This window comes from Astatotilapia calliptera, chromosome 7, assembly GCF_900246225.1.
Source record: "Astatotilapia calliptera chromosome 7, fAstCal1.2, whole genome shotgun sequence".
In the NCBI taxonomy this organism is placed as follows: Eukaryota; Metazoa; Chordata; class Actinopteri; order Cichliformes; family Cichlidae; genus Astatotilapia; species Astatotilapia calliptera.
Genome location: NC_039308.1, coordinates 46,747,045 through 46,759,238, shown reverse-complemented (window position 1 = coordinate 46,759,238; position 12,194 = coordinate 46,747,045). Strand labels below are relative to the sequence as shown.

At 41.0% G+C, this 12,194-nt stretch overlaps 1 protein-coding gene across 13 annotated transcripts in view; it reads right to left on the bottom strand.

The window, feature by feature from the left end:
* ap3b2 (adaptor related protein complex 3 subunit beta 2) overlaps positions 1-11,817 on the bottom strand; it is a 56,760-nt gene extending 44,943 nt beyond the window's left edge. For 6 of the 13 annotated variants that reach the window (XM_026175205.1, XM_026175206.1, XM_026175208.1 and 3 more), the window contains exon 1: positions 11,583-11,817. In XM_026175205.1, coding sequence (XP_026030990.1) covers positions 11,583-11,695 — 113 coding nt within the window. In that variant the 5' untranslated portion in view covers positions 11,696-11,817. Of the gene's footprint in view, positions 1-4,429; positions 5,966-11,582 lie in introns of those variants that run through there. The other 7 variants (XM_026175197.1, XM_026175198.1, XM_026175202.1 and 4 more) reach the window with 4 other exon arrangements.
* Between the last annotated feature and the right edge of the window lie 377 nt (positions 11,818-12,194).

Below are 12,194 nucleotides of genomic sequence, written 5' to 3'. Positions count from 1 at the left end.
TGACTTCCGAAAGAAGATAATCAAACTGCAGGCAGAACTTTTACTTACTCTGCTGTGAGAGTGGGAGGCTGCTGGGGTGCACGATATAATTCATCTGTTTTGGTCATGTGACAGCAGTGAATGGAGGCTTGCAGTCTGTGAGGAGGTGGCTGCTGCAGAACACAGTCGGTTTATCACGACTCTGCCCCGAGTTTAAAGTGTGTGTGCGCAGGCGTTTGTGTGTCTGTGTGCTAAGAAAAGCCTCTGCTTTTTGCTCCGCCAAGCATCAAAGTGTTAATAATTGCACTGCATTGCGAATAATATAGTTCACTCTGTCACACACTTCAAAAACCTGCACTCATCAAAGACTGTCACATTAAGACACCACAGCAAGGATTATTTTTGGATGCAAGTGCAGAACTCTTGCTGTTTTGTTTTTTTATATTTTGGTCAAAACAAACAAGAAAATAAATGAATGGATATTGCAGCCTAATGTTGATTTACAGCAGAAAGGGAAGGAAGTGGCTCATTTCATCCTTTAAAATAATGAAAATGAATCACAGCCTTTGGCTAAAACAAGTGATCATTTCTATCAACACAGCCTGAAACCTCAACTTCTACTTACTTTGATGTGGGAAAAACCTTTTTGTCTTTAAAAGTGAAAAACAGATAAAAATATTACAAGGCAAGTCTCAAAATGGTAAATGCACTGGTTCTTTTATAGTTTATTTCTGCTATAACTGAGGACTCAAACTGGCGTATAAAACAAAATGCCAACTCTTTTATTCATGTCTCATTCACCCATTTACAAACACATTGATACAGCAACATTTTCTATACCTAAGTGCTTTCTACCTAACATTTATACTCCAATGAATGCAGTGGGAGCAACTCAGGGTTCAGTATCTTGCTCAACGATACTTAAGTATACTGAAGCAGGCAGGGATCGAACCACTAACCTTCCGGTTAGTCGCTGACCTGCTCTAGCTCCTCAAAAGACATCCAACAGCTATAAAAGCGTCTAATGGCAGAATATGTACCTTATGTACAGTTATCAAGTGCTATCAGAGCACATATCAGGCCACATATGTGGTTTACCATGGCAACAGTCGGGTCATAGTGCAAACAGGTTTGTCGCAATAACTGTGTACTGTCGATAATGGTGTTTTTAAGCAAATAAATCACAAAATGTCTCAACAATGTAAATTTAAAAATACAGTAAGTCAAAGAGTAATTGTTTTTTGTATGCTTTTGTACAGTCATGGCCACAGACTCTTGCCAACTTTGGTAAAAAAATCGAACGCTGACTCTGAATGACAGCATTATTGCAATTTCTTTTGAAAGTGAAAAATTAGATTTCATGACAGTGCAAATTTGTCTAAATGTCTAGAGTCTAAATGAAGACTTCACAGGGTATCAAAGTCATTATCCTTTATCTGGTGGGAGGTACGACTGTGATTTCAAATCAGTTTGTCTAAATGTCACATATGGATATGAAGCAAATGTTAACCTCATGGTTGTGCTGAAACCAGAGGATCACCAAAGTCATTCAGATTCATCCTCTGGGAACCATCCAAGTAGTGGATGCAGAGATATTTCACTGGAAAAGTAAACCTTAACCTGCTGATGGCACGAAAGGAAAGTCAGCAAATTATTTAAGTCATTAGGATTAATCCTAGTCGAACCCAAGTCCTAGACTGTGAAGGTAAATATGTTCATATGGGAGATGAAGTTCTGTATTTTCATAACAGAAATTAACCATATATGAGACAAATTTCCACTGCTTAAATTACACATTCTTTTTACCTCTAATTAAAGCCTGTGGCTGAAAGCAAAGAGGTGGTACTTCTACTGATAGTTATCAGCAACAATTCTAGAAAACAGGAAACCAGTAAATTATGACTTAAAGACAAAGTCAACTTTAAAATTTAGCAGCCACGGTGAAACTTCCCTATCAAAGGCTCAATTTGCTTTTCCAGCTTGTAATAAAGTGACAGGGATTAATGTGGCCTGTTTGATGACAAACAAGCCTTTAGAAGACCTAATTAAAACTGAACCTGCACCATTCATTACATTTGCTGTGGCCAAACATTGAATGTGTCAAACAGGAATGCTCAATTATTTGCACACACACACACACACACACACACACACACACACACACACACACACACACACACACACACACACACACACAAGAAAAAAAGAAAATTAAAAGACTATATTGAGAAACTTCAGGACAAATAAACCTCTAACTGGTTTTAGACGTCCCAGCTTGAGCTCAAAGGACCTGCAGTAATTCAATACCAGCACTAGGTTTCTCATTTCTCTGGAAACCCTGTCCTGCTGAACAACAGATGAATTTACAAACCAGCGTTGAATTATTTAGCCCAGTGTGGTACAACAGAGCTGACGGGCGGTCAGGTTACCTGCCACCATCGCCAAGAGATCAGCGGGACTCTTCCTTCTGGAAAGTCTCCATGGGATTTGGCCAGTGTTTCATGTGTTTAATGACACACTTTTAGGTGTAATGTCAGTTTGTTCATCAAGAACAGGGTGCAATAACACCAAAAGCAAAAGATATGAAAATGTATTTGCATGAATCAGCGGCGAGTGAAAGATTGAGGAGTTGCAGCTTGAATTTATAAGCAGCTGTTTTACATAAGCCGTCTCTCTTAGCAGAGCCGCGTCTTGTTTTTCCACAGTTACAGATGCAGAATTTGCCTCTTAAAGCCAACCAGAAGAGAATTTCTGTGCCTCTCCAGTCTTGTAAAATTAAAAGAAACTGCTGTAGCTGGTAGGTATGACCCAATAAAAATCTGAAAGTATAATTACATCTCCCTTGAAGAAAAAACAGCTTCTGAAGAGCGCTACACTGACTTTACATTTTAGTGGTTTGCAGTCTAATTAGTTATAGTAGCTCTATGGCCTTTAATTCATACACTCAGTCTAATTCCAATAAACAACTGCACTCCTTTTTCTAATTTCTTTAATAAATCCATCTGCATTTATACCAACCCGGTCCCCGGGGCACCATGACATGTGATAGCAGTTCCCTTCTTTTTAAAGCCAAGTCTACTCTGCACCACTGCACATGTTGCACATGTCCATGAAATGCTTCCTTATGATTCTTATAGACTTGAACCTAGATAGTGCGCTTTTATTTCATTAGTGCCTCAGTAGGAAATTAACGAGTAACTAGCTTAATAAGTAATTCCTTTAGACATTTTCTGTTTCCGCCTTTTCCAGGTCAAGCATTTTCTACTCGTCTCTTTTTTTATGTTTTTGTAAACTGAATATTTTCTGATTTGAGGCCATCAGACAAGGCCATTAGTGGAGAAAACAACCAGCAGATTGATGATGATGATGCCAATTTTCAGAAGCAGGTCTACAGTCTATTTATTCACTCTACGTACTAGCTATCTCAGAATGTGCAGTAAACTTTTTCTGCACAATACTGTGCAAAAGTATTGTCATCTCATTTGTTTATTTTTTGTGTCAAAGGAGCCAGACTTTCTTGTAATATTTTAAAGGGTTCTTAAGCAGCAGTTCTCCAGACTTTCTTCAGTTTTCCTTTGGGTATTAGCTGCTTTTGCACACATTTTTGGTCCAGTTCTTGTAACTGACAATGTTCAAGGGAATGATTTTGTTTGTTAAGCCACTTAATGCTAAATCATTTGAGCGTTAAAAAGGCACCAGGGATGAACTAGTGTTGTGTCTACATATAACAGACAAATTAGTAAATTTAAGTTGTATTCTTAGGCACTTCACATTACTTGATCTATGAAAAATGCCAAAGAAAACATAGTTTGACAGTCATTAAATAGCATTACTGCACTCACAAGGTGATTTCCAAAGAACTACTATCTTAAAACTTGGTATATTTTGGTACAGTGTGCTTTCCATCTTTCCAAAAATTGAGGAAACAACTATTTACAGCAGCTGAATAATATCTGAAAGTGATGTTCTTAAGAAATAGGACAAAAAAACGGTGACATAAATATATGATATATTACACAAACTTTAAAGATCAGATCTTTAAAGAACATGAAGATTGGATTACTGCTCAGCCAGCTAAGTGGCAAGTATGGAGAAGTATTTGAGTGAGTCAACATGGTCAGGTGACATTAAGATCAGTTCGGCTAAATCAATTAATTTTCCATGGGTGTTCCTGGAAAAGATTTCCTCCATGTTTAACCAGCAGACTAATGCCTTGCTGTAAAGCCCGTGCCATTTGTTCTACAGGACGTCTAAGCAACAGGAGGCAAACATAGTAAGTAAAGACTGGATCGGGCCGCTAACACTCACTTTTACACTGTTAAGCACCCTGTTAGCCCATTTTTGACATTTTAATCTTGTTCTCAAGTTGCATTCACTGAAATCTGCCCTGGAAGAGAAGCAGCTAAATACTCTCTTATTTAACTCTAGCACTGATGAGTTCTCATCCTACCGCAGCGGTTGAGTTTGGAAACCACCACCACCACCTTCCTCCAGTGGGGCTCGTTCCTCCTGGTCACCTCCTCCTCCTCCACCTGTACCTCCAGATCGGAGGTGGCGCAGCTCATCAGGCTGGAGGGCGCTGTACCAAGCCTGCTGCCCGCTATCGGGAGTCAGCACGGGGCTCTTGTCCTCCTCCTGGCCTTGGACCTGACTTTGCACGGTCTTCACCATGTTCACCGCGTTCACCGGCAGCTGCAGCAGCTTTTGCATGGCGGTCATGTTTTAAACTTCGCCTTGACCTGTGGAACCACAGGTTGGATCACGTGGAGAGAAAAAACAAAGAAAAAAAAAAGCTGCGAGAAGATCAAAGCTTTCCGGTTAATCGGAGGAAATTCTCCTGGAGCTCCTCACACAGTTTTCATGCCACAAAGAGCAGCGTCAGCTACTCTGTTAGAAATCCTCCTTCCCTCTAAGGCTAAGTATGTGGACATTTCCTGCAAGACTGGCACAGCAAGCCTCCTCATAAATGCTCCATCCTGAGGAGAGGTTGCTGCCTATTCCCCATTAAAAATCCAGCGGTAGCTCCAGAGCTCTGTTGTATTTTTTTCTCTCGCTGTCTTCTGTTACTGCTGAGTGAAGCAGCAGACATCAGCTGCTCAGTAAATGGATGCTCGGCAGCGAGGGGCGTGGAGTTTTATCTGCCGTGACGCCTCTCCTTTCGCGACTCCTCCCTGCTGCTCATGTGGTTCCTGTTGCCGCACCAGTCACTCTCTTCCTCTTTACGCATATGTGTGTGTGTGTGTGTGTGTGTGTGTGTGTGTGTGTGTGTACAATATATTTATATCCCAGCTCACCAACAATGACACAGCCTCTCCCCACCTTTTGCCACGTTATCACTCGCTTCTCCTCGTGTGTGTCATCACTGCTCCAAATCCTCACATTAACAGCTAGAAACTGCACGTCTCCCCTCCACGCTATCACGCCGTCTATCACAGCTTCTTTTATCTGCCCTCACCTGGACTCAACGCCAGCGAGCCTTTGCAGAAATATTTCCTCCCTCCGCTCGCGCATTACGCTTAAAAACCTTCCATCCTATTCATTTTTTATAGCCATCGTTGTGCCTCTTTTTTTCTCTCATCTTACATGACTCAGCTTTCTTGGCAGTGTCGTGATGAGGACATCTCTCTCTCTCGCTATATTTCTATGTGGCTCTAAACAAAAAAAAGAAACTGCCTTGAAGCACAACTGACATAACGCGCTTCCTGTGATCTGCAGTAGCTCAGTGACAATTTGTTGACATTTGCTTAAGACTAATAAGATTTTTATCCATGATGTCATCAGGAGCAAACCCTGGGCTTGCTGCGCCGGCAGCATCTTTACAGTAAACAAAAAAACAAAAACAAATGCAGAAGATTTACAGATATCTGCAATTTGCTGTAGTTTTTTCAGAAAATACATTTGACAGTTTAACACATTTCAAACTCTGATCTCCTGATTCTCAGTTTAAAGCACTCAAAAAAGCCAAAAGCTGAACATCACATTTTTTTCTTTTAAACATCCAAATACAGTTGATTTGTGACAGCAACGACACAGCACTGCTGCTGGCTTTTCTTAACTTAGATTGTCTTTTTTTCTCTGTCTGGTCTTTAGGTGCAGTGCAGTGCTATCACACCCTCTAAATGAAGGAGGATGAGAGCAAAATTATATATGAAGACATAAATTAATAAACTCTCATATAGTCTAAAGTTGGATGATTCATATTCATGCTCTGTGTGGCCACAATGGAGATAAGGCTGGTACCTACATTGTGTTCGAGTTTGATGAAAATATTATTAACAATGTCATTACTATGCTAAATATAAGATCACAGCCAGTAGTCAAGCCTTAAAACCCAAGGAAGCACTGGTCACTACTGGCTATCACTGATATAGCACTTGTGTTGCCTGACAGTCAGTCAATTTAGGAGCTGTTTTTTAACAAATCAAACTGTCCATTTTCATAGCTGCTTATCCAAATTAATTTCAAGGGGAAGAGTGAAGCCATCCCAGTCACTGATTACCTTTCTTTGTTCTGCGGGAGGAAACGGATGAACCATGAGGAAAACTACGTAAGCTCAGAAGGAACATGCAAACTCCACACAGCAATGCTCCAGTCACCAGAAGCCAAGTCAAATCCCAGAAGCCCATTCAGAGCCAGTAGTACAGTATAGTACAGACTAGTAAATGCAAACAATAATATTTAACACTGTTCAGTTTGAACAAAAACTTTAAAGACAACACTTTGTGGATATAAGGTGAGCATATTAACACAACCTGGTTGTGTTTTACAACGTCACATTTTAGGTAACTCACTTTTTTTTCTTTGTGAAGATATCATGTTCATATCTTAGTTTAACTATTTCACTCTTTCTGTCATAAAGATGGCATTTGATGACCTCCACTCAGTATACATCAATGAAAACATGGCTTGACAATAGGGCTGTTCGATATAACGATATATATCGGATGACGATATAAAAACATCTATCGTTTCATTTTACGCTATCATTTGTTTCGTGGTGTCGCAAAATAAACTGTTTACGGCAATATTTTTTCATCGTTTTGATGGACACTGTAGTGGCTATATTAAATTCTTAAAGTTCTCTCTTTCTCTTATATTTTCAATCAAATCCCGCAGTGCCAGACGTGTTCCGCTGCTGAAGCCAGTGCATGTCCAGGCCCGTCTGAAGTTTGCCAGAGAGCACATGGATGATACAGCAGAGGATTGGGAGAATGTCATGTGGTCAGATGAAACCAAAGTAGAACTTTTTGGTATAAACTCAACTCGTCGTGTTTGGAGGAAGAAGAATACTGAGTTGCATCCCAAGAACACCATACCTACTGTGAAGCATGGGGGTGGAAACATCATGCTATGGGGCTGTTTTTCTGCCAAGGGGACAGGACGACTGATCCGTGTTAAGGACAGAATGAATGGGGCCATGTATCGTGAGATTTTGAGCCAAAACCTCCTTCCATCAGTGAGAACTTTGAAGATGAAACGAGGCTGGGTCTTCCAACATGACAATGATCCAAAACACACCGCCCGGGCAACAAAGGAGTGGCTCCGTAAGAAGCATTTGAAAGTCCTGGAGTGGCCTAGCCAGTCTCCAGACCTCAACCCCATAGAAAATCTGTGGCGGGAGTTGAAAGTCCGTGTTGCTCGGCGACAGCCCCAAAACATCACTGCTCTCGAGAAGATCTGCATGGAGGAATGGGCCAAAATACCAGCTACTGTGTGTGCAAACCTGGTAAAGACCTATAGTAAACGTTTGACCTCTGTTATTGCCAACAAAGGTTATGTTACAAAGTATTGAGTTGTATTTTTGTTATTGACCAAATACTTATTTTCCACCCTGATTTACGAATAAATTCTTTACAAATCCTACCATGTGGATTCATGGATTTTTTTTTCACATTCTGTCTCTCACAGTTGAAGTGTACCTCTGGTGCAAATTACTGACCTCTGTCATCATTTTAGGTGGGGGAACTTGCACAATCGGTGGCTGACTAAATACTTTTTTGCCCCACTGTAAGACTTGACTTTCTCTGACTTTACTAGACAGATACAGTGAAGACTGACCAGGAAAGAGAGACATGCAGCAAAGGGCCACAGGTCAGACTTGAACCCAGGCCGGCAGCTCTTAACCATGTAGTATGTGGGCACCTGCACATCCAACTGAGCTAAACTGGCACCCAAAACCTTTGATTTTATTGTTTAAGAACACTGACCTACGATAATAATAAAAAAAAGAAGCCAAGGCCTTTTTCGTTAAGTCTTGCAAACAAATAGTCACCTGCATCAGTCTCTGGTCCTTTCAAAGTCATAATTTATTTGTCTTACGTGCTGAAGGACAGTGTACACTTTTAAACGGAAGAAAGCCGATCTTTTCTCTGGATGATAATATACAAAAAGATTGGCACGATCTGAGGACCGAAGCAACGTTTCACATCCAACGTGTCTCCAAGGCAACAACAGTGAAGGTCGTGTTAGTGTGCTTCCACCATTATGTTTGCAGACAAACCGGTTAACCCACCTTCACTGAGCAAATTTTGACTTCTGCACACACACACATCTCTATATCAACAATATCCAGCCTACACTGGAAAAACAGTAAAGAGGGTGGAATTTAATCACAAGTAGTTTTGCACTAATGACTAATGTTTGCCAGACAAACTCGAGACAAAACCTCCTCCTCCTCCTCCTCCACATCCAAAGTCAGTTCAGAGCCTGAAATTCTGCCATCTATAGACACATGGCTCCCTCTGCTGGTGAATTATGGTGACGCTGAAGGCATTAGAAACTGAGCGGGGAATGTTCTTGCTTCACCCACACAGTCTTCTTATGCTTACTGCCCTTTCCATTGGAGCAACAAGTCGCCAGTCAGGGTTAACACAGATACAATATCCTCATTTCTTGTATCCTCAGTTCCTCTCCTTGTGCCTCTGTTCCTTTTCACCGAAGATGTGAGTAGAGGAGAAGCAGAAGAGACACGAGGAGAGAGAAACCAAGGTAACAGGGATTTAATAAATGAGACATCCTTTGCGTTGGAGCCTCATTTTAAAAGCATTGCAGAGTTTGATGCGTGGCACAACCGCATCATGAATTGTTTTATTTAAAACCCGACTACTGTTGCCGTTCACGCTATCAGATTTAATAGTGCATGTTGGAGTTTTTTATATTTAGGACCCACATGGCACAATGTGAAAGATTTACCTTTTCTAATCCAACACAGAAGCAGTTTGATCAGCTTAAATAATGGAAACATTGAAAACAAGTTATTCAATGAGTCTTCCTCTTGCAGTGGTTTGTACATTGCAGCTAGGGGTTACGACTCATGTACATGCTGCAGGTACGCTTGCCCACCCTCGATTATAGCTCCTGCAGCAAGCTTCCTCTTTCTTCTCGCCTCCAGATGCATTTTACAGATTGATAGACCCTTTAGCATGCCATACTGAGATTGATATCTAGTTCACAGGCAAAGGGACAGAGGAGGTATACGTTAGTGAAATTAGCAATGCCAATTCATTCACACTGACATTCATACTCACATCCAATTTAGGATCCAAGTGACCTAGTCTAAGCTGTGACACAACAGTGCTAACCACTGCACTAATGTGTCACCTTTGTGCTCATCATGTCCAAAATGAAAAATACTCTCAGCAGCCAGTGGTACTCTTCAGCCTCCAAGTAGATACACATAGGTATTAATTTCAAAATCCTAGGTGACTTCTTTCTTGAGTTATTGCATTCACAAGATTCTCAGAAAGCTTGACCTGTGACCTATAACCTTGAGGACAAGTTCACTGAGATGCAAACTTATCTGAGATTTTTAGCAGATACACCTATGTTATCAATTTGAAACTCCTACAGTGTGTCGTTGCTGCCCTGGCAGAATGAGAACAATACCCCATCAGGCTTTCATGGAGGGAAAAGTCGTAAAAAGCAAAAATAAAACTGTAGGAGTGCACGGTGTGTTAAATTGTCATTTCTATTGCACCGTTTAATCCCATCTCATCAGATATTTTTCACGCATGACAATTTGACTTTGCATGCTAGTGAAAAAAATTATTTTGTAAATAATAACTTTCTGAAATTTGTCTGTAGTTAAGCAGTAGTTTCAATAAAAACAAACAAAACAAACAAAGAAAAAAACTATTGTTAAATGACTAAATGCTTTAAGCTATGAGCCTCTATAAGATGTTGTTAGCTGGTATTAGTGAAACTTTCGTTAAAGTGGATCTAACGTTGTTGGACTTGGACACTGGTGAACAAACTCAGAGAGAAAGCTGAGGAGGTAATTTAGCCATTTATATAGCGCTTATCTACTCTCATAGAGTACTCAGAGCACTCTATACAACATGCCACATTCACCCAATCACCTCCATTCATACAAGCACTTTCTTCTATAACCCTCTTTACTTTAGTGCTGTTTAGCTAACATTCACACACATTCACGCTCCGATGGATGCATTGGAGAGCAACTGGGGATTAGGATATTTGGCATCACCACCAACCTTCCAATCAGTAACTGACTTGCTCTACCAACTGAGCTACAGCCACCCCCGCAATCAGCTGTGCCGAATCAAAGACACATCTAAAACCTGCAGGACACCGGCCCATGAGACCTGGAGTTCCCCCACCCCTGCTCTAATCTGCTGACAATAAGTAACTGTGTTGAATACATTCTTTTTATTTTCAATTAAAAATGTGAAAAAATTACTCACTGTAACTTTAAACACTAACCTTAAATTAAATAAACATGTAGAAGGAGCTGGAGCATGCTGACCAGGAAACAGGTGTATACCATTAAATTAAAAATGGCTTAATTAACAAGTTCATTGTCTAATGTGCAATCACAGACTGCCTCTGTACAGCTGTGTGTACCTCTTTCCCTGTTTGTGTGCCCCAATAAAGGTCAAAGTTTTCCAGATTACCAGTTATTATGCCCTATGTTATTTAAAAACATTTTTAAACACATTTTTCACAGTTGTTCAGGATGCAATATTCCTGAAAAAATGCGACTCAATGTAGTTGCAGTCAGGACTGATGACTGATGATTATTTAGCTGGTTTTGCTTTGTTTGTGATGACCTCATGATGTTTTATTTTCATGTATTAGTACTCTCTCTTGTAATGTGGAACTTCCTTCCGGTCCGGGCTTGTGTGCCGCCACCAGGCTGAGCTGCTGCCGCTGTCCAGCAGGGGTGGTGCTGAAACCTTGGAGCTCAGGCCTCGTATCCCCCCTGTGACAGGCCTTTCGCATCCCACTTCACAAACATGACGTATAAACACCGTAACCTTAAAAGCCTCACACACGTGAGCAAAGAAATGTAATAACAGGAGCGAACAACAAACAGCAGCGAGCCGCACACCGCAGCCTTATAGCGGCCAAATCACAGCCCGAGACTCAGAACTAGAAAACGAAGGCGCTGCTTTCAATCACGGGCCTGTAGCAACAAAGTTCAACATGCTGTCTATTATCTATTGACGTTACAGCATACTTTATGTACGTGTTAGCGGACATAAGGCTGCCCCTCCCCCACCATAAGCTGGCCCATAACACCCCTCCCCACAATATGACAAACAGAAACAGTAACAGGCAGCACCGAGGCAGGTAGCTCGTACCTTTTGTAGTCGGAGGAGAAAATCCCTCCGCTCGCCGGATCGTGACCGTACTCCGGCTCCCCCACGCTGGACGAGCCGCCCTTCTCATCGTTAAAAGCGGAGCTGGCAGACATAGCCGTGTCTTTCAGTGTGTTTGTGTTTTTGTTCTTGTCGCTCTCAAAGAGCAGCAGCGACGGCGATTCAGTGCAGAAGGCAGCGGGATACACGGCTCTTAAAGGCGCATACACACCGCCGTTATCTGGGGGGGGGGGGGGGTGTTATGAGGTCACGTGACTTTTCTGGATCCCCCCCCCCGGGATATATATATATATATATATATATATATATATATATATATATATATATATATATATATATATATATATATATATATATATATATGTGTATATATTTTTTTTTCTTTCATACATTTTTATATAACAGGCAGTTGAAAATTTGTATTATCTCAACTATTAACTCTAGAAACCTGTTATTATCAAAACACACACACACAACTTCTTATGTGGTAGAGTATAGTAGATAGTCTTTCACCGGCCCCGTTCTCCCCTACACTGCTAAAACTAGTGGTCTCTCTCACACTCAGGCTGTACTTCCAAAATAAACTGAAATAAA